Source organism: Balaenoptera physalus (assembly GCF_965194825.1).
Source record: "Balaenoptera physalus genome assembly, chromosome: 9".
NCBI lineage: Eukaryota > Metazoa > Chordata > Mammalia > Artiodactyla > Balaenopteridae > Balaenoptera > Balaenoptera physalus.
Genome location: NC_138888.1, coordinates 59937029 through 59962215, shown reverse-complemented (window position 1 = coordinate 59962215; position 25187 = coordinate 59937029). Strand labels below are relative to the sequence as shown.

Here is a 25187-nt window from a genome sequence, read left to right as displayed (position 1 = left end):
ATTAAATCCCAAAGCAGTCTGAAATCCTCAGTCCCTCTTAAAGAATCTGAGGATTATGTATTGTCCTTGTATGCCTCCCATTTTGACCGTGCTGTTGCTACTTTGATATATGTAAGATCTCCCTGATAAAGGTATGCACTTTGCTAGGCTCTAAAATAGTAAGTGAATATGCTGATGGTACTAATAAGGATACTAGTTTTGGGTTAAATGAGGCATTTGGGGACTGAAAATGAAACCTGAAAAATAATTTAGATTGTGATAAGTTAGCTGCTGTCAGTTATTGGAGGTGTCCAATGATTTACCTCATGATCGTGGGATAAGCTTCCACTAGTCAAGAATTAAACATTTCAGTTCATGGGCTTTGAATGTTTTAATAATGTTTCTTTAAACAGATTCTTTTAGGAGTTTTATTTGATTTTGTTATAATCAGGTATCAGCATTATCACCAGAAGTCAAAGGAAACAAAACAGCAAACATTTCCAATGATTACTTCCTTTTGTTCATTTGTTTATTCATATTTTCATCTACGATGTACCAGCATCACTCCAGATACTAGGAGCAACAGTGAATCAAAAAAAAAAGACTGTGTTCATATTTCTTGGAAAGACATACAGACAAATAAATGAGCAAAATAAATTCAGAGAGTGATAAGTAAAACAATAAAACAGGGTGACATGAGAGTGATCAGAGTGGCAGAGGTTGAGGGAGGGAGGGGTGGCTGCCGGGATCTCCGGGAATGAGCGTGGCTCATTCAAGAACAGAAATATGATGGGTACACGGCCCAAGGGAAGTGAGAGAGAGGGCAGGCTGTGAAGCCAGAGAGCTACGCAGGGGCCAAACCATCAGGCCGTGAAGGACTTTGAATTTTTATTTTAACTATAAGGAGATCAATGGAGGGTTTGAAACAAATATGATTCACATTAAAACAAAAACCCCTCCGGACTCTGGAGGATGGTCTAAGGTAGGTATGAATGGAGGAGGAAGCCCAGTGAAGAGGCCTGCACTAGCGCAGAGGAGAGATGCCGGGTCTTGGATTAAGGTGAAGCAGTGGCATTGGAGAAGTGGACAGGTTGGAGGCTATATTTTGAGTCAGAACCAAAGAGCTGATAGATTAGATACAGTGGTGATGATTTCTAAGGTTCTTCAGGAACAATCATGCAGAAGACCACGAGAAATAGATTTGGGTAAATACAACTATCTTCTTAAGTGAGTGGACCCGAACAACACAAAACTGTAGCTTTGATCATTAGTGCAGCCAATTAGCTTCTTTAGAAAGAAGCAATTTAAAAACTTTCCAAAACCCATGATTCTGATTGCTATTATTTTGATAGTCAAAAATAAAATATCAAATGAATCATCCTGCCTTTTGGTCAGCTGACAGGAAAGAAACTGAAATAAACATGGTATTAAAGTATCAACCAAGAGCTGTGCGTGTTACTGTCCTGGTGAACCCAGATCTGCTGTGAAGAACAGTACTTCTGTGACAAGTATGAAATGTTTCAATCACCACGTTAGTAGCAGTATCAGCAGTATTAGCAGTATTTCTGAACTTTGAATGTCAAGTCCTTAAAACTTCATTTTCTGGCGAATAAATATCAATTGTAACAATACTGGTAACTACATACTTTAATTTAAAAATAGCCTATTTATCTAAAATAGCATTTCCCATACCATATTACATAATAATAGATGTAACATGAAAAAATGGGTTCATTAGTCAGGTAAAGTTGGCAAACACGGGTTTAAGCAAAGGCAAACTGTTTCTTTATTGTAGGACATACCATTGAAAACTCCAGGGCGAGGATATAGGAGCATCGTTTCCTAATTTAGACCCAAAATTCCTATTCCCCCTTCTTTCCCCCTACAATACACAACTTTTTAACTTGAATATCTTTTAGGACTAATGTTCCATAGGTCAGCTTTGGAAAATGCTGACTTCAACTACACCTAATTCCAACTATAAACATACATAATTCCAACTCTAAAGTGTCTGTGATTAGCGGCCTGCTTTTCTAGAGGATGCTGCTCTAGGTTATGGGGAGGTAATTAACAGGCAGAATAAGGTACCTCTGGCCAAAGTCAAAGCAGGGTCCTTACCAATCTAAAGAAGGCAGGCTAACAATAAGCAAAGTCCAAGTGACAGTAACTGGCTGCTGTGTTGTCACAGAAAGTGCCATGGAGTGTCACTGAGCCCATCCAGAAGAGCCACTAGAAGGACCCAACAGAAGCCCATGAAATGGCTTACTAACGTCAAAAGTTGACCAGAAGGGAAACCTAATGCTGAGTTAGTGGGCTCTCAGATTGTTTCCAGAGACCGGGATGGGCCTGAGCCCATACGTGGGATTTAATAAGGCCTAAAAACTTCTCTGATCTTGCAACCATCCTGCTTATTCAGGTCTTCCTAATAAGTGGATGCAAAACTGGAATGGTTTAGGATCTCCTGAATCTGCTTTAGGTATGGGGTGGGGCAGGTAAGAAAATAAAGAGGAATGGATCGCTCCACAGTCAGTTATATTGGGAGACGCATTTCCTGTGAGTGTGCATGCATGCACACACACACACAGGCTCACACGTGTGCACACACGCGCACAGAGTTCTACTGTCCCTTGAGTGTCAGTCTTATTAATCATGTAATTTAGTTGAAAAACATTTAATTCATCCCATGAACTCTTCCAATGACATATAAATTATAATTTTGTATCTGAAAGGACTTTCAAGATTATTTATTCCAACAGTCCCTAGGCTTTTGGATTTCACAGACCAGTAACGTTTCCAACATAGGTTGGTGTCCATCTTTTCATCTTACTCAGTAAGGACAGTAAAACAAACAAAATAAACCTATCTGCTATCATCAGCATTTCCAGAAAATAATCTCTGAACTCAAAAACTAAAATTAGCTTTGTGAAAAACTTACCAGACTACTGGCATTTGGGTATGATTGATATATTATTTTGTAAAGAAGCCCAGAGAGTTAAATAGTTTGTCTGAGAGAACATCTGGCTTGAGGTAGAACCACACTCTTTGCACCACACTATACTTCTTTCCTTGTTCTCACATATAAATAATGTCAATGCTTCAAAGACAAATTCTCCCACTTAAGAAAAATGTTTTAAAGTGGGGTGCACATAGTTATGCATAAATCTGAAAAGCTGTGGGCAGGTGTGCGGAGGGTCGGGTCAGGATAAAAGTCACCCATGGGAAGAAAAAGAGAAGCAGCAATTGAGTATAAAGAATTTTCAAATACTCACCATGACACAACTACCTAAACTGAGGTGCTGAAGCTCTGAACAGAAGTTCAAAACGCTGAGCAGGGCTGTTTGCTGCCATCAGGAACCACATCAGAGGCAAATAAGGAAAGGACAAGAAAGTGAAACAAAGAGAAGAGGTCAATTAGACATTAAAGGCTGTCACTGCTTTTCCTGAAATAGAGCTCAAAACCTCTGTTACAAACACCACAAATGCCATTTAATGAGTCCCCAGGTGTTCACACCATTGATTGGCTTGGAGTCAAGGTAATCATTACTCGTCTCCACGTAGTAAGTCGTCACTCTGTACATGATTTTGCATGCCCTAAAGACACCTATATTCCCTATGACCTCTCAGTGCATTTTCCAAACATAAGCAATTTGAAAGCCTGGTGAAGACTGAACAAGACAAGCTAAACCATCCCTCCCTCCCTCCAAAAAAAAAAAAAAAGAGCACCGAGGGTTGGTGACAACTGTAGAACGGTGGCAGCTCTGACATTCACTGATCAGCTGCAGGCTGATGGAACTGCCAATAGCCACCCCAACTCAGGATTGAGCCGGTGACTTTAATGTCAAAGAATTCTCTTTGTTGACAAGAATCCCAACAACCATCGAGCACCTGTCACTAGCGACATGCTGACTGAAACGTGCACTTTCTAGTCATGTTTCTGCCATTTCAGCCCATCCGTCCTGTGCAATGGAAACGGTCTCACCACTAAAGAAACCCAAAGGTGTCCAAGACTGCTACATAATCATGGTTCCTGAAATATCTCTAAACAGTCAAAATTTCACTTGATGACATGCCTGCCATGAAAAATTTAAAAACGAGCAATGCAAAGCATTCAGATCTCGAGTTTTTCCTTTTATAAATAAAAAAAAAAAACTACTCAAACATGTGGCAAACTTTCTAAACCTCTGAGCTAAATAAATCATATTTAACAAAATTAAGATGATATTATACAGCCTCTGTTTAATCTATTCCAAGTGTTCAGAAACGAAAAAATTATCAGTTGGGGAGGGATTGAGGAATGTGCCAATGACAACACAAAATATTTATTCAGATTCTTATAGAGAAAATAAAGTAACGAAGTACTTCATTTAAAATAAACTTAGGGCAAAAATAAAATAATAATAGTTATAATAGGCCCTAGATTGGTACTAGACTTAAGACTAATTGTTTCACTGTTGTGCATTTTTTAAAATTTAAGCAAAAAAAAAAAGTTTATATTGATTTTATGCTTAAGTTTCAACACAACTTATAACATTTATAAGACAATGCCATGTAGCTCTCAGAATGTTGACATCAGAAGAGGTATATGAAGATAAGTTAAGTTTCAGATTCTCCATAATACTTAGCTATTTTAACTTACTGATGGGAAAATGACATTAGGTTTGTTTTTATTAAAGTACCAGATCTTATCACAAGGTTGTTTTATAAGATTTTCCCAGAGCAAGATCCAGAACATGGTAGAGAATTTTTAGAGAGGATCCCATATATTCTTGTGGATAAGAAATTTTAAATTAAAAAAAATACATATACACATACCTCATTCATGATTCAGGGAAACTGTTTGGTCATTTATTTTTAAATTACTTACAATTAAGAACCTCAAGTATGCAGACAAGTATAGAGTCCAAGACAATAAACACCCATGTGGTCACAACTCAGATTTATCAAATCTTAACATTTTGCCCTCTTTGCTTATCTACTCTATTTGTGTATCCCTCCATCCATTCACATACTTTCTCAGAAGTGACCTTTATCATGACTCAGGGTTTAAAAACATGCTTGAAAATTACATAACTTTACTATACATTATGGATCACTTTTGAATTAATATTCTCATAATTATGTATCTAGAAAACACCTATGTAAGGGTAGTTGCATTCTGAAGGAATTTCAAGTCGTAGAAGAGGAATACATGGCCTATTATACTTATTCAGGCAGATATTTTACAGTAACTTACACAGTCTGCATATTAAATTGAGAATTAAAAATTCATTTAGTAGTAGAGAGAATTATCATTTTTCATTCCTACCTTGAAAAAGGAACTAACATAGAACATAAGAGATTCATATTGAATATCACACATCTTTGCCAAATAAGAGACGTGAGATCAAACGCTGAGACCAAGCTATAAAGGGATAAGGATGACCTTGGAAGGGATGCTGTGAGGAATGTAACAAGGAGTCAAATAGAGATAAATAAAAGGGTTGACTGGTAGCACTGAGGTGAGCAAGCACAAGTTAACAGTTTCCTGACTTTCTCCAGCAGAGCTCATGATAAGCCAGAGACTGTGGGAGTACCCAGGTATAGAGCACACATCTATAGATCAGCTTGCAATCTCTCCAAATCCAGTTAACCAATTTCCTCCTAGAATATCTTTAGTATCTTCTTTCTCTATGCTATTAGTATTCAGAATTAAAGTACTACTACTGATGCTAAAGCAAAAAGGAGAAACTTCCTCTTCACTTCCAGACATAGAATGACCTGATTTTAGAGAGACCACAGTCTCAGTGATTTAGAGCAGTTGAGAAAATACTGCTCATGGGCCAAATTCAGCCCATTGGTTGTTTTTGTAAATAAAGTTTTATTGGAACATGGCACACCCATTCATTTATGTATTGAGACCATATGGCCTGCAAGGCCCAAAATATTTACTATCTAGCCCTTCGCAGAAAGAATTCGCCCACCCCCAACTTAAAACAATTCTACCTTAATGAGTACTTGCATCACTTTTACCCTTGTAGAACACACAAATAGATGGATTAAACCTATATTAAGTGTACTACAAAAAAAGGTATTCAGAAATAAAAACTGAACAATTTTATGAACCTCTTACTTAAGACTTAAGATATCTTTTAGGTTCCCAAATTGACAAATTCTGCTGGTTAGACCTGTAAAATTCAATATAAGCACAAGAGTAGCTCTATAAAATTAAAACACAATTTAAATAGTTAGCAGCTTTAATAATGCAAAGCAGCAGATTCATTTTCAAATGAGTTTGCAATTTTTAAACAAAGGCCAACCTTATTTAAATCACTGTGGAACCAGAGTCACTAAGAGGTGAATGGTTCCATGTTAATTTCTTCTACAGAATTTTCAAAACATACTCTAGGTGAAGCTGGCACCTGGTAGTAGGATTTATGTTCATAAAGAAAGAATCCTTTTGGGACTTCCCTGGTGGTCCAGTGATTAAAAATCCACCTTGCAATGCAGGGGATGCCGGTTTGATCCCTGGTTGGGGAACTAAGATCCCACATGCTGCCAGGCAACTGAGCCCGTGCACCACAACTAGAGAGCCCGTGTGTCACAACTACTGAGCCCGCACGCCACAACTAGAGAGAAGCCTGCGTATCAAAATGAAGAGCCCGCGTGCTGTAACTAAGACCCGATGCAGCCAAAATATAAATAAATAAATATTTTTTTAAAAAAGAAATAAAGAATCCTTTTATATTCAACCTAAAATCTACCTACTAACCCTGTTCAGCAGCCTCAAAATCCAATGGATAACTATTAACTTATAGAGAATTATTATTGCCTCTACTTGTTACAAGGAAATTTATTAAGAGGTAAAAGAAGGCAGGAATTCAAATTTTCATTGACAGCTTTTTAAGAGATGCTACCCATAAAGTTCAAAATCTCCTATCCTCCACACTACTAAAGTGCTAAGCAAAAATACTTAATAAAATGATAACTGATACTTATTATACTCACATAAATGGTTCAGATATTCCATATTTATAGCTTAGTAGAGTTATAATTATGCATACCATGTACATTTTATAATATAATGAAACCTTACATAAACCACATATGCAATACTGTGTTCACTATTTTATATTAATACAGGTTTATAATTATTATAACTAATTAATAATTTTTGCAATTAAAAATTTTTGCAGTTAAAAATTAATTGTTGCTTATCTTTAATAAAGAATACAACCCTTACCTGTAACACTCAATATAGGAAGATAGGATCCCAAGTCTATATTTCTCTATTCTAAGTCCTGACTCCTACGGACTTCCCTGGCAGTCCAGTGGTTAAGACCCCGTGCTCCCGGGACTTCCCTGGTGGCTCAGTGGTTAAGAATCCGCCTGCCAATGCAGGGGACACGGGTTCGAGCCCTGGTCTGGGAAGATCCCACATGCTGCGGAGCAACTAAGCCCATGTGCCACAACTACTGAAGCCCTCACCCCTAGAGCCCGTGCTCTGCAACAAAAGAAGCCACCGCAACAAGCCTGCGCACCGCAACAAAGAGTAGCCCCCGCTCGCCGCAACTAGAGAAAGCCCGCACGCAGCAACGAAGACCCAACACAACCAAAAATAAATACATAAATAAATTTATTAAGAAAAAAAAAAAAAAGACTCCGTGCTCCCAATGCAGGGGGCACAGGTTCCACCCCTGGTCGGGGAACTAGGATCCCGTATGTTGCACGGCATGGCAAAAACAAACAAACAAATAAACAAACCATGATTCCTAGAAAGCATCTGAAAGAAACAGGTAAGTTTATATATCACAGACATGCACCAGCTAAAACAGAGAGACTAGTGACATCACCTGATCACAAGTATACCTTCACCGATGATATATTTCAAACATATCACAGCAATAACTACAAGTAATGAGATACTATTTTATAAAAGTATGTTCATTAAATGAAAATTTATAAATTTACAAAAGAAATACCACCAAAGAAATCCTAAGAACACAATCACTCAGTTATTGTAATTTAAGATCCATCTACATATATGTATGAATTTCTCTTTCTCTAATTTAATTTTTTTTTGCCCCAGTGTTCCAATCTCTAAATTTGGGGAAGGGAAATATAGAATAAAAGTTGAAGTATTTTAAGACCTATTTAAAGTACTTGAAACTAACTATATTTAGAATATTTCAATTCAATTACTTTATAGATATTTGCTATAAACCAAATTTATACAGTTTAAATCTACAATACGGTATAGTTTACATACTGATACACAATCACAACTTGAAAATAATATTGTCTTTTATAGGTTAAACCTGAAGATCAGCATTGTGGTGGAAAAGTAAAACTTCTGATTGTTCTCTAAAAAGAGAATGTTCAAGGTCATAAATGACATAAATTAATAAAGCTCTTATACATGCCTTTGAGGAAAAAAAAAGGAAAGTTCTCTAAACCTAACTGTAGACCTACCCTAGACCACAGTCTCAGAAATTTTAGTATAAGGTTCAAATAATGTGTTAAATTCCAAAAACCCATATGTGTGAAAGAACAAAACCTAAGACTAAATCACACACATTTGCCTTGCCCTGTAGTCTCCTTTCAGAACCTATTTTTACCACTGTAGTGGATCTCTCCTATAATAATACAGTTGAACACATCTTTGCTCACAGATGACTAAACTGATCAATTTCCATATCAACCCATGATGGATGATGGCAGAGATGAGCAGTCAAAAAGTCATGGCAGGGGCTTCCCTGGTGGCGCAGTGGTTAAGAATCCGCCTGCCAAGGCAGGGCACACGGGTTCGAGCCCTGGTCCGGGAAGATCCCACATGCCGCGGAGCAACTAAGCCCATGTGTCGCAACTGCTGGAGCCTGCGCTCTAGAGCCCGTGAGCCACAACTACTGAAGCCCGCGCACCTAGAGCCCATGCTCCGCAAGGAGAGAAGCCACCGCAACTAGAGAAAGCCCCCGTGCAGCACCAAAACACCAACGCAGCCAAAAATAAATTTAAAAAAAAAAACAGTACTAAAGCCCTTCAAATTTAAAAAAAAAAAAAAAAGTCATGCCAGTTTGCACACCAGCTGGACTTGACTGTAACCTTATTGCCTATATAAAAGAAAGAATGTTTTGATCAGAGGGGTACGGGTTGGACCATCAAGGGAGCATAGGAATCTGAAGCACACATTGATTGACACTGTTCATTTAAACGATGCTCAGCTGAAGAGGGTACACTGGTCCAAAGACTTTATCTATTTTCTTCCAAAAGCATGTCTTTCCTTCCTGTTAAGAGGAAGGTATCAATCTGTTTTTTGTTGATGCCTTCAAGCATTTAAGTCACATAACTAATGCTCACTGTTCTCATTCTGAACTCACCAGACAGGTCTTATAACTGTAATTTGGTTTCCCCTGTGACATGCCAACAGTGAGAGAATGTGTTAATCAGCTATCTCTAATGAATGTGTCCTTACCAGGTAGATTCCTTATACCCGGTATACTGGTTACTGTCTTGAATGTGGATGATAATGAATCTGACCCCCAAGAAGCTTCTCAACTGTGACTGAATCATAGCCCATCATGCAGGTCACACACACTCAACCCCACCAAAAGCCTGGCACTTCCCACTGGCACTTCTGTAAATCCATCCAGGATAGAAAAGAAGTATAGACATATTCTTGCCTGGAGACATATATTAAAGACTTTTAAAAGTTTGTTAGTTTTAGGATATAATATATTAAAAGTTATTAAAATCTTAATTCTTGATTCTGTTTAAGAACAAAGTAATTATTAATATCTTTTGTTTTATATGTTGTCTAGCTAAACAAATCTGTCTGAAATGGACTGCCTTTTAGGTGGCAGCTAATGACAGCCTGCATTAGTCAATTTAGGTGACCAAAGTAGGTTCTTCCTGCTTCAGTTGTTCGATCTTAGTTAATAATCAGCACTGGCTCTGGTGAGAGGCCACTCCTTTCCTTAAGTCTGTTAAATGCACTTGCTCTACTAAAAGAAAGACCATCCCTGCTTCTACTTACCAGTATACAGGAATGCGTTCTCTAAATCAAATAAGAACGCAGTCAGGAGAACACCATTATCTATGCGTCAGAAAGCAAATTCATGGCACGAAATCAAATCATATTGCTTGCAAAAGACAGTTTACGTATCTTTTGTAGGAGAGCTCAGGTGCTTTCATTAACAGACAGGGTGGTATGCATTTTTACTTATATATTCACTCTGCTGAATAAACTGGCACAGAAAAAAGAAACTAGGAGGAGAGTGTTGATATCCAACAGAAGTAAAGATCAGCTATTTTTGTTTGTCTTCTAGTTCATGAAGATGAAGGCAGTGGGGTCCTTGATACGGTCATCCCAGCCTAGTGGGCCAAGTAAACAGTTGCTGAACCACATTTATGGATTACTGTCATATACTAGTCCCCTGCAATACCTATAATCAGTTTTCGCACTACTTCAGATTCTTTCAATTTATGCTCTATCATTCCTGAAGTGAGGCAATCAAAATTGGATGCAGGTGTTCCATTTATAACTCCAACTTTTAAAAAAAACACTCTTGGTTTTCTTGTCTGCTGCTAAGCAACAGAATGACATTCTTACTGAGCTACCGATCATGCTACCATCTCACCCCCAACTTCAGATATTTTTTCCCAAACAAAGAAGAGATAAATAGGCTCAAATTCCTAACACTAATCCAGATTGTTTTAGGCAATGCAAAGGACTTCTCTTGAAGTCACTTTTTATGCAATATGTTAAAAAGTTATCCTTATGCTATCCTTTGTAAGTTTTATCAGTTTGCTAGAACTGCCATGACAAAGTACCATAGACTGGGTAGCTTAAACAACAGAAATTAATTTTTACAATTCTGGAGGCTAGAAGTCTGAGAGCAAGGTGTCAGCAGGGTTAGTTTCTTCTAAGGCCTCTCCTCTTGGCTTGAAACTGGCCATCTCCTTCCAGTGTTTTCATATGGTCTTCCCTCTGTGTGTGTCTGTGTCCTAATCTCCTCTTCTTATAAGGACACTGCTCTTATTGGATTAGGCCCCATGCTAATGACCTCATTTAACTTAATTACCTCTTTAAAGGCCCTACCTCCAAGTACAGTCACATTATGTGGTAATGGGGGTTACGACTTCAACATATGAATTTTGAGGAGACACAATTCAGCCCATGGCACAAGTATTTACAAATAGGTTGCAGGTATATGTCCCTTCAGGGGTAAAAGAGAATTATATCTTCTACTTATTTTCAAATGGTTCAGGAAAAAAATATGCATATAGTAGGGAAATCTACTTTTCATGCAACTTTTTGTAAGTCTAAAATTATTTTAAAATAAAAGCTTTTTCCTTTTAAGTATTTAAAAGTCTATTTAATGAGTAAAATTTCTATAGCCTTCCTCTCGTAAGAATATATCATCATGTATGGCTAAAGAAGTACTTGCAATTAATGTTTATCATAAATAATAAGAATCTTGTGAATAGAGATGAAAAGGACTAAAGGTACTTAAAGTCTTTCCAATCATTATATACCTCACTTTACTATAATTACTTCTTTGTCACGAATGGTAGAAGAAACTAAGCACAACTAAAGTTCTCCTTCTTGTTTGTTCTAAGTTCCCATCTTTTGCCTAAAAGTCTTGCCTACACAATTCTAAAAGATCTACCAAATTTAGTAAAAAGAAAATTACTGCATTTAACCACTCACTTCACTAGTTATGTTGGGATCATGCAGTAAACAGGGTCTAAATCTCAGCTTGAGGGTCATTTCTGTCTCTCCATCACCTAGTACTATCTTGTTTTTCACCAGGCATACATTTACTGCTCCGCAACTGCTGAAATTCAACAAATGTATACCTCTAACTCTGAAAAGAGGTTATTTAATGATTTTCTTTTTTTGGTTGATGTTATAAGAAGATATTTGCTATTTCTCTGATGAAGTGATTTTTCATCACAATCCTAAGCATACCTAAAGAAAGAAAAAGATCTCATGAAATAAACTAACAAAACAAATAGAACTATATTTCACTATTTTTTAGAGCTAAAAATTCTGGACAAATACAGTTCAAATATTTTCTTACAAGTTTTCCAAGTTGTAGATCCACCCACCCCTCTGCTTAGTTGATGTGGTTATTCTGTAGAAAGACAAACTTATGCTTACTAACTTAGCAAATAAAGAAAAAATGAATTGACAAGCGAGAGTTATCACTCATTCATTCATCACAAGTTTACTGAATATCTACTAGATATATTCACTATAGTGAATACCAGACACTGTTCTATGTACTGGTTGTAAAAAGTAAACAGTCAAACATGGTCCCTCCCATTAGGGAGTTTATAAGTTAGGAATGAACATTCCTTTTACCAGAAACAGATCATAAGTGTGAAAGCAGTAATCGGCCTAAATCTCTCTTAGCACATGATGGAAAAGATATTCCTATTTAGGAAGACCTATAAGAATACTTCACAAAGTTGGGAATAATTGTGTAGTACTATGCTGAGTAAACCTATACTATCATTTTCACATTTACACAAGTCCATCTAACTTATAAAGTGTGTTGTTGTCGTTTACATGTACAACCTAATTTGGTCTTCTCAATAGCCTATGTGATAGGGTAAGGTTTTTTTTTAACAGATAAATAAACTTTTAGCTTAGTTTAAGTGACTTAACCAAGCACAAAAATCTTTCAAGTGGGAAAGCCAAGAGAAGGACTGAGTTTTTTCATTCTGTCCCATCTGCCACAGATTGGTCGCTTCACCCTCCTCTGACAGCCTCAAATGCTTCCCTTCTGTCCCAACCGATTTCCCCATCAGTGAGCGGGCTTTCCCGGATGCGGGAATCTCTCCCCTGCTTCAGCTTCCCACCCCCACACCCCCCGGGGTGCAGGTCCTGTCCCGCTTCCTCTCCCCCTCCTTCTCCCTTCTTTCTTTCATCATACCCAGTTATACGGGGATCTTTATAGTCTTTTCCAGTGTCCAAGGTCTTCTGCTAGTGTTTAGCTGGTGTTCTGTGAGAACTGTTGCATCTGTAGATGTATTCCTGATGCATCCGTACAGAGAGATGAACTCCACGTCCTCCTACTCCTCCACCATCTTGGAACTCTCTAGGACTGAGGTTTTTGACATTGGTCTCTGATACAGACCAAATAACAAATATCTTCCCAGCTTTTAAATTATCAAATAATGTCTGAATCAACACCCAGACCTCACTGCTAAGCAGTTTTAACCATATCTAAAGTCTGAACAAGATCCTACTGCTGCTTCCTCTCACTGTAGGGTACTAGCTATGGTATTAGCCAAAGCAGTGGAGCTGGGGAGAAAAATCTTAATGAGCTAGGCCAGGTCATAAAAGGCTGGGCTCAAAAACTGGTGACAATGACACTTGGGGCTTGTTTTAAGGTTGCTCTCACATAGTTGACTACCAAAGCAGCAATTAAGCAGTACAATGCACTGGGATATAGCCCCAGTGTCTGACAAGGTTACACATGAGGCTCAGTGGTCAACGCAGCAGGCCTTGTTGGTAAAATGTCAGGTAGAGAGAAGCCCAGTGCCCTGGGCCCACTGCCTGTTTCACCATTGGCTCAGGGAGGTGCCACAGCAGCACACCAGGATCTACCTATGTGCATATAAGGCAATTCTGACCCTACTATAGTTTTGTTCTCCTGCATTCTCATTCTTATTGAGTAACCAGACCTGCAATATGCCTGGCTATACCTAACCACTTAAGAACACACTACCTAGACATCAACAATGCACCACTTTACATGCTAACATATTTGGGGAAATTATATGTACCAATGCTGCTCCCCACTATAGTGTAATATTGAGAGTTGGCCTATATATATAAACCATTTGCTTGAGGTAGTTCATTATGTATGGATTCCACAAACTATTATTTAAATGATATTAAATGTAATTTGAATAACTAACTGTTATTATAAATTCAGAACTAAGACTTCAAACTAAGTTTGTTCATAATAAAAATAAAAGGCAAAAGTCCATTTGTCTATAGTAGGTATTTTAGACTAGAAAATGTTTACAGAATATAACTTAATAGTTTGCATTTTACACTGGATCAAAATGTTGTGTATCTTATTTACAATGTTATATTTCCTTACCAATTACGGATTAGAAAAGGATTAAGTGGTAAAGAGAAAAGCTCTATTTTAGATAGAGGCAGCCAAGCTATTAGAATAACTACTACTCTATGCTCTTATGTATCTCACAATTTTCACTGTAACTCTGAGGCCACCAAATCTGGGTTCAAATCCTGACTCTAACTTATTGCTCTGTGCCACTGGGAAACATTAATCTTTTGGGACCTTCATTTCATCATCTGTAAGATTTAAGAGTAACATCTACTGTCATTAGACTAGTGTAAAGGATTAAATAATATGCGAAACGTCTAGGACAGCAAACAACATATTCAGTAAGTTTTCCCAAACTTTGGGACTAAAACCCAGGTCTCCAATATCCTCTAAAGCTATATTCACTATGTACACAGATTTGCTTCTATCTTATAAAATGGCATAAATATATTACATTTATTAATGTAAATTATATATAGGCACATAAATATAACTCTACTACATCATAAATCTGACCTCTCTGAAGATTATACGCTATAATAGAGTCAACATTTTTAAATACTAATTTTTGCTTATTTTATAATTATGTAGTGTTTCGAAAAACAAGGGTAAAAGTGGCACTGGATAATTTGTATTCCTTTAAAAAAAAAAAAACCTCTCCCAGGAAGTTCAAATTCATATCTTCTTTTTCTCCTCATATATTTCCTTAGAGCCATCAGAGGCATCTGAAGTCAACTGCTATTCCTTCTTTCCAAGACAGTTTATAACATCTGAATGTACTGCCAGTGATTATGTGGAAGGTTTAGAGAGAAGCCAATCCCCTAAATCTTGTCTTCTCACTCTGTTTTCTCTCATCCACCAACATCATTGAGTGCAGGACTGAAGCAGTGAACATATGGAAGGGAAAAGGGGGTGACATAATGCTTTGCCTAAGTGACAAGGGAGGTGATTATAGATTGATGCGAATACCAGTGCTGTGGCTTCTGTTTGTTTTAAAAGAGACCAGCTGATTGTGTTGTCTTTTCCCTTTATTCCTCTGAGTTACTTGGTGCCCGTGGGGGAGTCTGATGCAGATCCCAAGAATGACAAGATAACAGAAGTGAATAAAGTATAGGCAGAGAGAGCTGGGAAACTGTAAAAGTAAACACTGCCTGGGTAGGTTTTTCTCAATTTTGAATTTTGCCATTTATATCACTAAGATGACACTATTTTTTATTTTATTGTAAGTCAACTGTAGATCAATGAAAATCAATTTTATGATTTTTTCTATGTACTAAATGTCAGAAAAATTGTGTAGGGTAAATTTATAAATGATTTTATGGTATTTTAGCAGATAGACTAATAAAAACAAACTTTAATAGGTAGTAACATATGGTACAAACCAAATTTTACTTAATGCAGTCATACAGTGATTTCACATCTATGTTTAAGTAACTGAGGGAAGCTGAGCTGATGCTATTTAGACTTGGATACATATGTATAGGTCTCCACTCTTGAGAGATGAAATCTTCTCAATTCCTATAAATCACACTTTTTAAAAAATATGTAGTCATATTCTATCAGTTTCTTGGGGTAAATGGAAGAAAACTGTGGACTATGTAATGATTCCCTGACACTTAAATCATGTTAATTTATGACATTTCAAAAGCATCACATGGAATATATTTTTACAAATCATCACAGATGCAAGATGCCTAGCAAGCTGATATAATTTCTTGGTTTTTACCCGATTTTTCTTCCTGAAGGTTCACTTATTAATGAAATATGCTACATTTCTTCTTAAAGTTAAATTTAATCAGAATATTTTAAAATGAGGCATCATCTTGCTCAGAGGATATCAGACACACAGAGCAATATAAAACAGTTAATACACCAGTAAAAAGCAGGTGTAGCATAATTTCAGAATAGATAGGTCTACCCAAGAAAAGATAGCTGACAATTTTACACCCACATAAATGACGAGTCATTTCAACACAGACCAGTGAAAACATGGGCTAACACTATCTTTAAACTAGCATTCAGGGACAATAGTCCTCTCATTTTACAAAGAAAGAATCTTGGAATTTGAGAGACTGTGTGAGTTAAGCTTGTCACTGGTAGGGCCAGAACTAGAATCAAAGTCTTCTTTCCAACAAAGCAGGTCACCAGTTAAACTCTAGGTAAAAATTTTGCCCCAAACCAGGAATACTATATTCAGACTTCCATAGATTAGTTTAAAAACTATGTCAAGCTAAGATACCTACTCTGATCTACCAATAAAAAATGCTATACACCCAGATGGCTTTATAGATAAATTCTATCAAACAGATAATTCTCATTTGTTAAAGTTATTCCAGATCAAAGAAAAAGATGTCAATGTCACAAATCATTTTGCTAAGGTGTCATAATCTTAGCTCCAAACCTGATAAAATGGCATGAAAAGGAAAAACACAGCTCAGTTTCATTGAAGAAAGCAGATGTAAAAAGTATTGATAAGTCTTAACTCTTAAAGAATATTTACAATGAACCAGGTACTGTTGTAGACACTTTATATATATTAAATCAGTTAATCCTCATAACAACTCTTTGAAAGGCATACTATCATTATCTCCACTTTACTGAAGCACAAGGGGTCAAGAACCTTTCTCAAGGTAACATAATTCATAAGTGATAAAGCTAGAATCCGAAATATTGGATTCTAAGTGATAAAGCTTGACTCCAAAATATTAGGAAAATAATCCAGCTATGTATTAAGTTAAAACACGTAGGAATTACCACAGGAATGTAAGGATTGTTCAACATGTCATTATATTAATAAATAAAAGAAGAAAAAAGATCAGTGTGATAATGGAGGCTTTAAAATTTTTAAATACAATATACATTTTTGATAAAAATATTCTTAATCAAATGAGAATGATAAAGACTACTTATCAGAAAGAAACATCAAACAATATATAAAATTAGTAAGCTACATGAGGAATTTCTATTTAGTTCACTAATGAAGTCCCAGTGCCTAGAGCAGTGCCTGGCACATAACAGGCATGCAAATATTTGTTACATAAATATTAAAAAAAGAAAAAAAATTCCCTCTATATTAGAAATACAAATGGTATACCTATTGTGACTCTATTATTCTACATTATTTATGAAGTTCTACTTAATGTAGCAACACTTTAAATATTGGAACAGAAAGAAAAAGTATATTAATTTCCAGGTTATATAATTGTATCATTAGAAAACCCAAAAGACATAAGTTATTAGAACAATTATAAGCATTCAGTAAGGTGAGCAGATACAAGATAAATATACAAAAACCTAATTTTTCTTTATATTAACAATAACCAATTAAAATTAAATAAAAGAAAATAGTATCTGAGACTAAAAAATACAAGGGTTAAATTTAACCAGAAAGATATAAAACCTAAGTGAAGAAAACTATAACATGTTCTTGGATGTAAAATAAGACCTATATGAACAGATAGGAACCTTATTAAAGAGCAAAATGAATTGGGCGATTGGGATTGACATGTATACAGTGATGTGTATAAAATTGATGACTGTTTAAAAAATAATAATAATTAATTAAAAAAAAATAAAGAGCAAAATGAAATATAATAAAGGTACTGCTAATAAAATCCTTGCTGAAAGATATATCTGAAAGAATAATACACAAGGATTTTTTTTTAAGTTTAAAAAGAATAGAGGGATTTTCCTAACACATAGTAAAACATACTACAAAACTGCCATAGTAATATTATACTCTTACTACTGTTATTAGTAGCTAATATTTATTGAGAGTTTACTATGTGTTCAGCACCCTCTAAGTACATTACATCTAATTAATTCTCACAATGACCCTATGAGATCTGTATTTTTATTATCTCCACTTTAGATATGAGGAAACAGAGAGATTGAATACTTGGCCAAGGCAACATTCAAGACAGGCAAGGGGTCACTAGAGTGGGGTACACCATTTTGGAAAAGTAATTTGGCTATCTTATGCATTCATTTAAATATTTACTGAATGGCCAGTCTTTACCAAGTATGATACTAGATACCAGGAACACGGCAATGAAAAAGACAGACAAGGGTCCTACCTTCATGAAACTTATATCCCAATGTGAGGAGACAGGTGATAGTATGAAAACCAATAAGATAATCTCATAGTGATAAAGTTGCTAAAAAGAAAATACACTGTGGGTGATATGACAGAAGCAAACTAGAAGGGGGGGAGGGTTACCTTTTATCAATGTCTAAGAAGCCATCTCTGAAAAAAAAATATTCAAGTTGGACATTGAGTTGAGAAGAGGGCAGCCATGTAATGAGCTGGAAGGATATTCCAGACAGGCAGAGGAGAAAAAGCTGTGAGCTGGGACTGGATCAGAATGCTCAAGGAATAGAAAGAAGGCCAACATGACTGGAGTAGAGGAAACAAGTATATGGCAGTAAGTGGATGTTTACCACAGGGGCCCAGGCACATACTGTGACCAGATATACCACTTACAGAACTCTATCCTACAGCAATAATAACCGGTACATATAAAACTCTGTGCAAAATAATGTTATTGCTAGATGGTTTGTAAAAGAAAAACAGCTGGAAAAACCGATATGTTGACCACTTGGGGAACAGTTAAGTAGATTACGGTAAAATGTAATATGTATACATATAGCTGATTCACTTTGTTCTACAGTAGAAACTAACACAACATTGTAAAGCAATTATTCTCCAAGAAAAAAAAAAAATGAAAACTGTCAGGTGGTAGTATATGTAATGACCTGGTAAGATGTCCTAGAGCTATGTGAAAAAAAGCAAGTAGATCAATAAATATTATATGACTCCATTTTTCTTTAATGAGACTCCTAAACTATGTATTAGGGATTTTAACTCCAAAGTCTGGTCCTGGATAAATTCCACTTTTCTTCCTCCCACTCCAAGCAAATGTTCTCCTACATACTTTCCTCCCACCTCTTTCTCTAATTCATTCCCTGCCAGCATTTCAGCTCACCTCAACCCATTGCTTGCTTCTTTACCTAGAAACATGAACAGCATTACAAAAATTCTAAGAGCACAGAGGATAACATTTTCTTAAAATGAAAAAAAAAACAACACAATAGACTAATTCTAAAATGACTGAATCAGCCAGCTCTAATGATTTTAGAATAGTCAGGTTGCATCATACACTTAAACTATTTGAAAGTCAGAAATCACATTATTATGAGCAATTACAGGTAACTAAATATTCGGTTGGCTATTAACACTAGCAGAGGTGTAAATCTTACCTCTACTTTTGTTCGATAGAGAACGAGTCGTTTAAGGCCACATAATTTGGCAATGTGGTTGAAAGCTTGAGGTGGTAGTTTATCACAGGATGAGAGATTTAAGTCCTGTAGATTTGGACACATCTCAGAAATAATCTCCAAGCAAGTTTCATTAAGGAAGTGGCTGCAAGATAATTCAAGACGCACTAATTCAGATCCACAGACCTTCAGAAACCTGTAAAAACAATGTTCCATGTGAATTTCATAAAACTAAAAGATATTTTTTGCAAGCAATTTGGAATTATATCGACTCTAAGCAGACACCTTCAGAAGAACAGATTTCTATTAGGGAAAATTAAAAACTTGTTTCACTTAAATTCTCATTTACTGCATGCCAAAACAGGCACAGTTAGGCTAAAATATATCAACCTAAGAAGATAAAATGGATTCACATCACATAAAAAGTCAGCTACTGCTAAGTGGGAAATTAAGAAAGCAGAGGGTGTTTTTCTTCTACTTACCTGTAATTCACATCTGAGCTGGTAGAGCCAATAAACAAAACATAACAAAACTCTAAACTCTTGGAAGATATTTCTCCCTAAACAGTACCCATTCAGTACTGGATAATTTATTTTGAAAGTGGCACACAAAGTGCCATCTCTAAATGACCTCAAAACAAATCAGACTAGCCTCCTCTCAACTAAGAAAATTTCTGGGTTGGTTTAACTATACTGTTGAGATATGTTCCTTGTAACTGATACTATTTAACGCCTAGACTGAAGTTGAAATTATTACAAGATATTCAATTGCAGCTTCACACAAAATACACAGAAATAACTTCATGTGGAGGACACAAAACCCTTTATCAGAGTAGGAATAACAATATTTGTCTTCATTACATTACAGATGGGGGGAAAACAGTCCTGTCCATAATCATCGTCTGATAATAAAAGTAAACTGTGAGCCTACGAGTATTCATATCCCTGAAACTTTATCAACAAGTGGTGTGTTTGTTTATCCCTTAAACAAGCGCACCACTCATCCCTGTCCAGGTCTCTTGACATTTTCTTGCCCATCTCAGTGTCACATCAGTCATATACTGTTATTTTATTTATGCCGCATCTTTTTTCTACATGATTTAATTATTAGCTTACAAATACACATGCAAAATAAAACTGACTAAATCAATCACTTATGAAAGTAAAGGAAGTAACACTGGACTTCTAAGTCAAAAGATGGATACTTTGCCCTGTTCCACCACTTCCTAGCATGTGACCTTGGAAAAGGCGTTTACCCAAGTCTCAGCATTTCCTCCAATGTAGAAGGCAGACTAGAAATATGTTAACAGCATTCACCACACTGTTTGTGGTTTTGAACATCCCACAATAAGTGAAAGCAGTTTGCAAAGACCAAAGTACCCCACGAACACTAAAATAAAAGTGAAATCTTGGCCAACACACATTCAAACAACAATTTAAAAATTTAATTGCTACAAATTTATTTTAAATGTTGCAAATAACTCAGCAGCCCACACATCTTATTTACATCCAAACATCCAAGAACATCCCTTTACTCTTAATCCATTGCAGCGTATGTTCTGCTCTCCCTAAATTCATCCTTTCCTTTTAAATGCCAAATTAAACGGCCTTTCTTTCCAGTCCTTGTATTACCTGATTTATTGTGGCATTTCACACAACCGCCCTCACCTTCCTTCAAATTCTCAGATAGTCCTCACGCTATTCCCTCTCCTTAAATTCCTCCAACCTGTCTCACTGCTGTGTCCTTTGCCATTATAGCAGCTAAATTGCCAGTTTGCATCAAGCACCTTAATTCATTCACTCAACAAATATTTATTGAGCTCCAACTATGACCCAGGCATTACTCCAGGCACTTGGAAGTTGGCAGTGGGCAAAGCAAAGTTCCTGCTCTCATGGGGCTTACTTACATTTTGGTAGGAGAGGTAGACCATAAACAAATAAATTAAATGAGTAAAATTAATAGTATATTAGAGAGTGAAAAGTGCCAAGGAGAAAATAAAAGCAGAGAAGGACAACAGGAAGTGTCAAGGGTAGACAGGGTGGTAAGGGAAGCCTCATTGAGAAGGTGAATCAAGACCCAAAAGAAGTGAGGGGGTGAGCAAAGCAGTTCCCTGGAGAAGCAGCACTGCAGGCAAAGGGAGGGGCAGGCACAACAGCTCTGAGGCGGGATAGCTCAGACAACGCCTAGAGTGCCGAACTGTAAGGAGGCTCAAAGTGAGAGGGAGATGCGGAGCAGATCAGAGAGGTAAGGGGCAGTTCAGAGTGTGTGTCCTATAAAGACTCTGGCTTTTATTTTGAGGGAGATGGGATCCTCAGTCATCAGAGGGTGTTGAGCAGAGGTGTGGCACAACCTGCTTGTACTTTAACAGGGTCACTCCGGTTTCTGTGCGGAGAACAGACTGAAGGAGAACAGGGGTAAAAACAGGGGGACCCTCAGGACACCACGACCATATCCAGGGAAGAGAGGACGGTGCACTGGATCCGGTGGTGGCACTGAAGGTGGTGCTCAATATTCAGACTCAGGATCTATTTCAAAGGGAGGCAGTGTGTACTACATTATGACATACCTTCTTCATACTGAACTGAACTCAGGCTCCCCTATTTCTCAACAGTAATTTATTTTTCTGTTAACCACAGTTTCCTTACATACTGATTTGCTTACATTGAGTTTTATAAGGTGCCTCAAATCCTTCGACAATTGAAATAGATTCTTGGGTGTACCCAGTACTTAGCATGATGTCAGCCATGTAAAAAACACTGGATGACTTTGTTGAATAAATCTTCCAATGGTGAATATTCATTTGAAGGATTTAGATTTCCTCTACTCTGGAACAGACTAAGTTTTATGGACTCAGAGAATTTTTCCATTAAGAGGTTCAAAGTACTCCTAAGAAATGTGACAAAATTAACGTTTTTACCTTACTCTGAGTATACATCGTAGTTATGGCTAGTTCTTCACTATTTATAAGCTAGCAATCTAGAAATGAAGGTAGGGTGTCAGAGATCTGGAGTATCCTATTTTGATTTGATACTTCTAAAATTATTTGCAGATTACAAAAGTTAGATGAGTATATATTAACTCTTAAAATTAAAATCTTTAGGCATCTTATCTCTTGAAGGTCTTCATTATTTGGCAAAGCACTTTGTTCTACAATTCTTTTTGGTACTGGACTTGGAATACTTTGACATTTCTTTTCTCTTTGCTCTCATTAATGAACTTTTCCCTTCTAAAGATAGAAAGTAAATCACCAGAAAGCCAACTGTTAATAGACTAGAAAACATCCCAAATTGATTGAATGAATGAAAAAATCTGGAAGCACAATAAAGATAATGATCATGCTTATCTACCTTTATGACTCTCTCTCTTCCTTTTTCTATATTGCATATTTTTACTGAGATTATTTGGTCAATATCCCCATCGTCTCTCTTCCTAAACTTACAAGATCTACACTACCTACTTTTTCATAATATTTCCACTCCAAGAAGGTAGAATTAGGAGCAGAATCAATTAATTAGCTGAACACAACTCTTGTTTCTTGCCTTAATGCTCCTCATAGTTTTATGTTAACGCAAAATTACATACATGTTTTTGTCTTAGTCATCTATTTATTCATCTCAATTGTGATATTGGTCACTTGAAAGGAGAATTATAGCTTGTCTACTTCCTGCAGCCTGTTCATACCATGTTATGAATTCTCATCGAGTATTTCTTGATACTGAGGGTATTAAGAGAAGACCTAAGTTCAGACAAACAATTCCTAAACGAGGTCTCTTGCTACGAGAAATGGAGTCTCTGGAGAGAGAAATAAATTGCTTATCTTTATGAGGTGAATTCATTTGTCCAGATTAATATAAGTACATAAAAATTAATTTACTAAATGGTAACTTGCACCCTAAAATAATTAACATCACATGAATGAATGATTTAATCTGAGTTTATTCATCACGAAATAAAAGGCACTAATCCTTACAAGCTGCCTGAAGTATCAAGGTAAAGGGGAGAATTAGGTCTAAATATCCATGGCCTCTGATTGCTCATCTCATGTTTTGTTAGCTGACTCACTTGAGTTTTATGAGACAGTATATTTAAGATAATTTTAATCCCAAATAGCTGGAGCATTATTTACTATAGCTGATCCAAAATAAAGTCATTAAAAACAAAACTTCTTGCTTAACTGTGTACGGTACGATCTAGCAATGGTAGAAGGAAGTGGAAAAGAAAGTCTTAAATTGTCTTTAATCTCTAGGAATTGACCATCTAAAAGAGACAACAGTGTAAAACACAGGCAGGCAACTGAATAAACAAATATATGAATAAGCAAAAAGCTCTCTAGTCCATGAAACTGTAGCTCTGTGTCAAAACATCAAGTTCTTAAATCTAGAAAGCATCCAATAATGTTTTCTGAAGGGAACAAGTAGAAGGGTGAGGGATAGAAATCTCTACATAACTGAGGTGGAGCTCAAGGTGATTATTTTGAGCAACTATCTGAAGAAAAACGATAGAGGAAAAATAAACAGAACCTAAGACTTTTTGAACATCACAATGATATGATTAAGCCTCAGAGCACAAACAGGCAGGGAGGCAAAGGAATATCCGAGACTTTAGGGAAGTGTATTATAAGAGAAAAGTGGAATTACAGTAGATGTGATTTTAATGAGTCATGATATAAATGAGCAGTACTTGAAGTTACAAATCACAAATCTGTAGATAGAACAGGATTTTAATAACTGATTAAAAGTTTTAAGTTCTTATTATTCCAATTTCCCTGTTATTTTGAATAAAATAAATTCCTAAGTTCTTTAAAATCCAGTGAAACAATTCCAGCTTGTGAAGATAAGGTTTTCAGGTAACAAAAATAAACTATATCAAGCTTTTCCCAAGGACTTACTCAAAAAGCAAGCTCATCATCATTGGTCTCTATTTTAAAAATGTACTTTTTTTCTTTAAAGTATTACAAGTCTTCTTCACAGTAATGAGCATAAATAGACCATACTTACTCATAGATTATTCATTAATAATCAAGCCACGAATATTTATTGTTTATTCTGGGAATGCTGCCTATAAACCCTAATGACTATCAATTCAGCAGTCAAGTCAAGGGGGCCAACAGCAATGAGTAGGCAAAACTCCAGTATCTCCCACCCAAGAGAAGATCCTCTCTCCCTGTTATTTAACCTTTTTATTTTCTTAATGAGAACAATGACTATACTTAAAGGAATGCTATCAAGACTTATGGTTTTACTGGCTGAAATACTCCTGTGAAATATGGAAAACTTAAATTTATGTATGTACTTTTGTGATTATTTAAACAGCCCCATGGCAACTAAATGGTTGAACTGAAAATGGAAGAGAAATTGCTGGTGAGAAAGTAGATTGGAGCTTTAACCTCATAAAAGAAGATCTTTATCCATCACGTGTCTAAAATTTAAAAAATAGCATTGCGGTCTTCTTCTCACAACTTATGTTTCTGCTCATGCACCAGAAGAAGCTACATAAAGAGTTTTTAAAAACTGATTTAATACTATCTCTATATTTTATTCATTATACCATGGTTATATGCAACATTTTGCCGAAGAAGCTGGACTTCAGCCATTCATTACCAATATTTTGTTTAATGTCTATACTCATTAGTTGCCTCCCTGTTATTTTATTTATAAAAATATAGGAAGGATATGTTTAAATGTTTATTCTTATTCTTTATCTTTTCGGTAGCAGGAACTATATTATCTATCTCTTTACATGGTCCACAACACTCACCATAATGCCTTACACACCAAGAGTGAAAACAAACAGTAATTTCCTAATGGTGGGAAATATTGAAAAAAGTGCTATGAGGGATTAAAACACCCAAAGGTCCTTATAATG

At 36.2% G+C, this 25187-nt stretch overlaps 1 protein-coding gene across 3 annotated transcripts in view; it reads right to left on the bottom strand.

Moving 5' to 3' along the window:
• FBXL4 (F-box and leucine rich repeat protein 4) overlaps positions 1 to 25187 on the bottom strand; it is a 70532-nt gene that overhangs the window by 5713 nt on the left and 39632 nt on the right. For all 3 annotated transcript variants that reach the window (XM_082475229.1, XM_082475231.1, XM_082475230.1), the window contains exons 6-7: positions 19305 to 19518; positions 3249 to 3320 (exon numbers count right to left, since the gene is read on the bottom strand). In XM_082475229.1, the coding sequence (XP_082331355.1) occupies positions 3249 to 3320; positions 19305 to 19518 (286 nt within the window). The remainder of the gene's footprint in view (positions 1 to 3248; positions 3321 to 19304; positions 19519 to 25187) is intronic.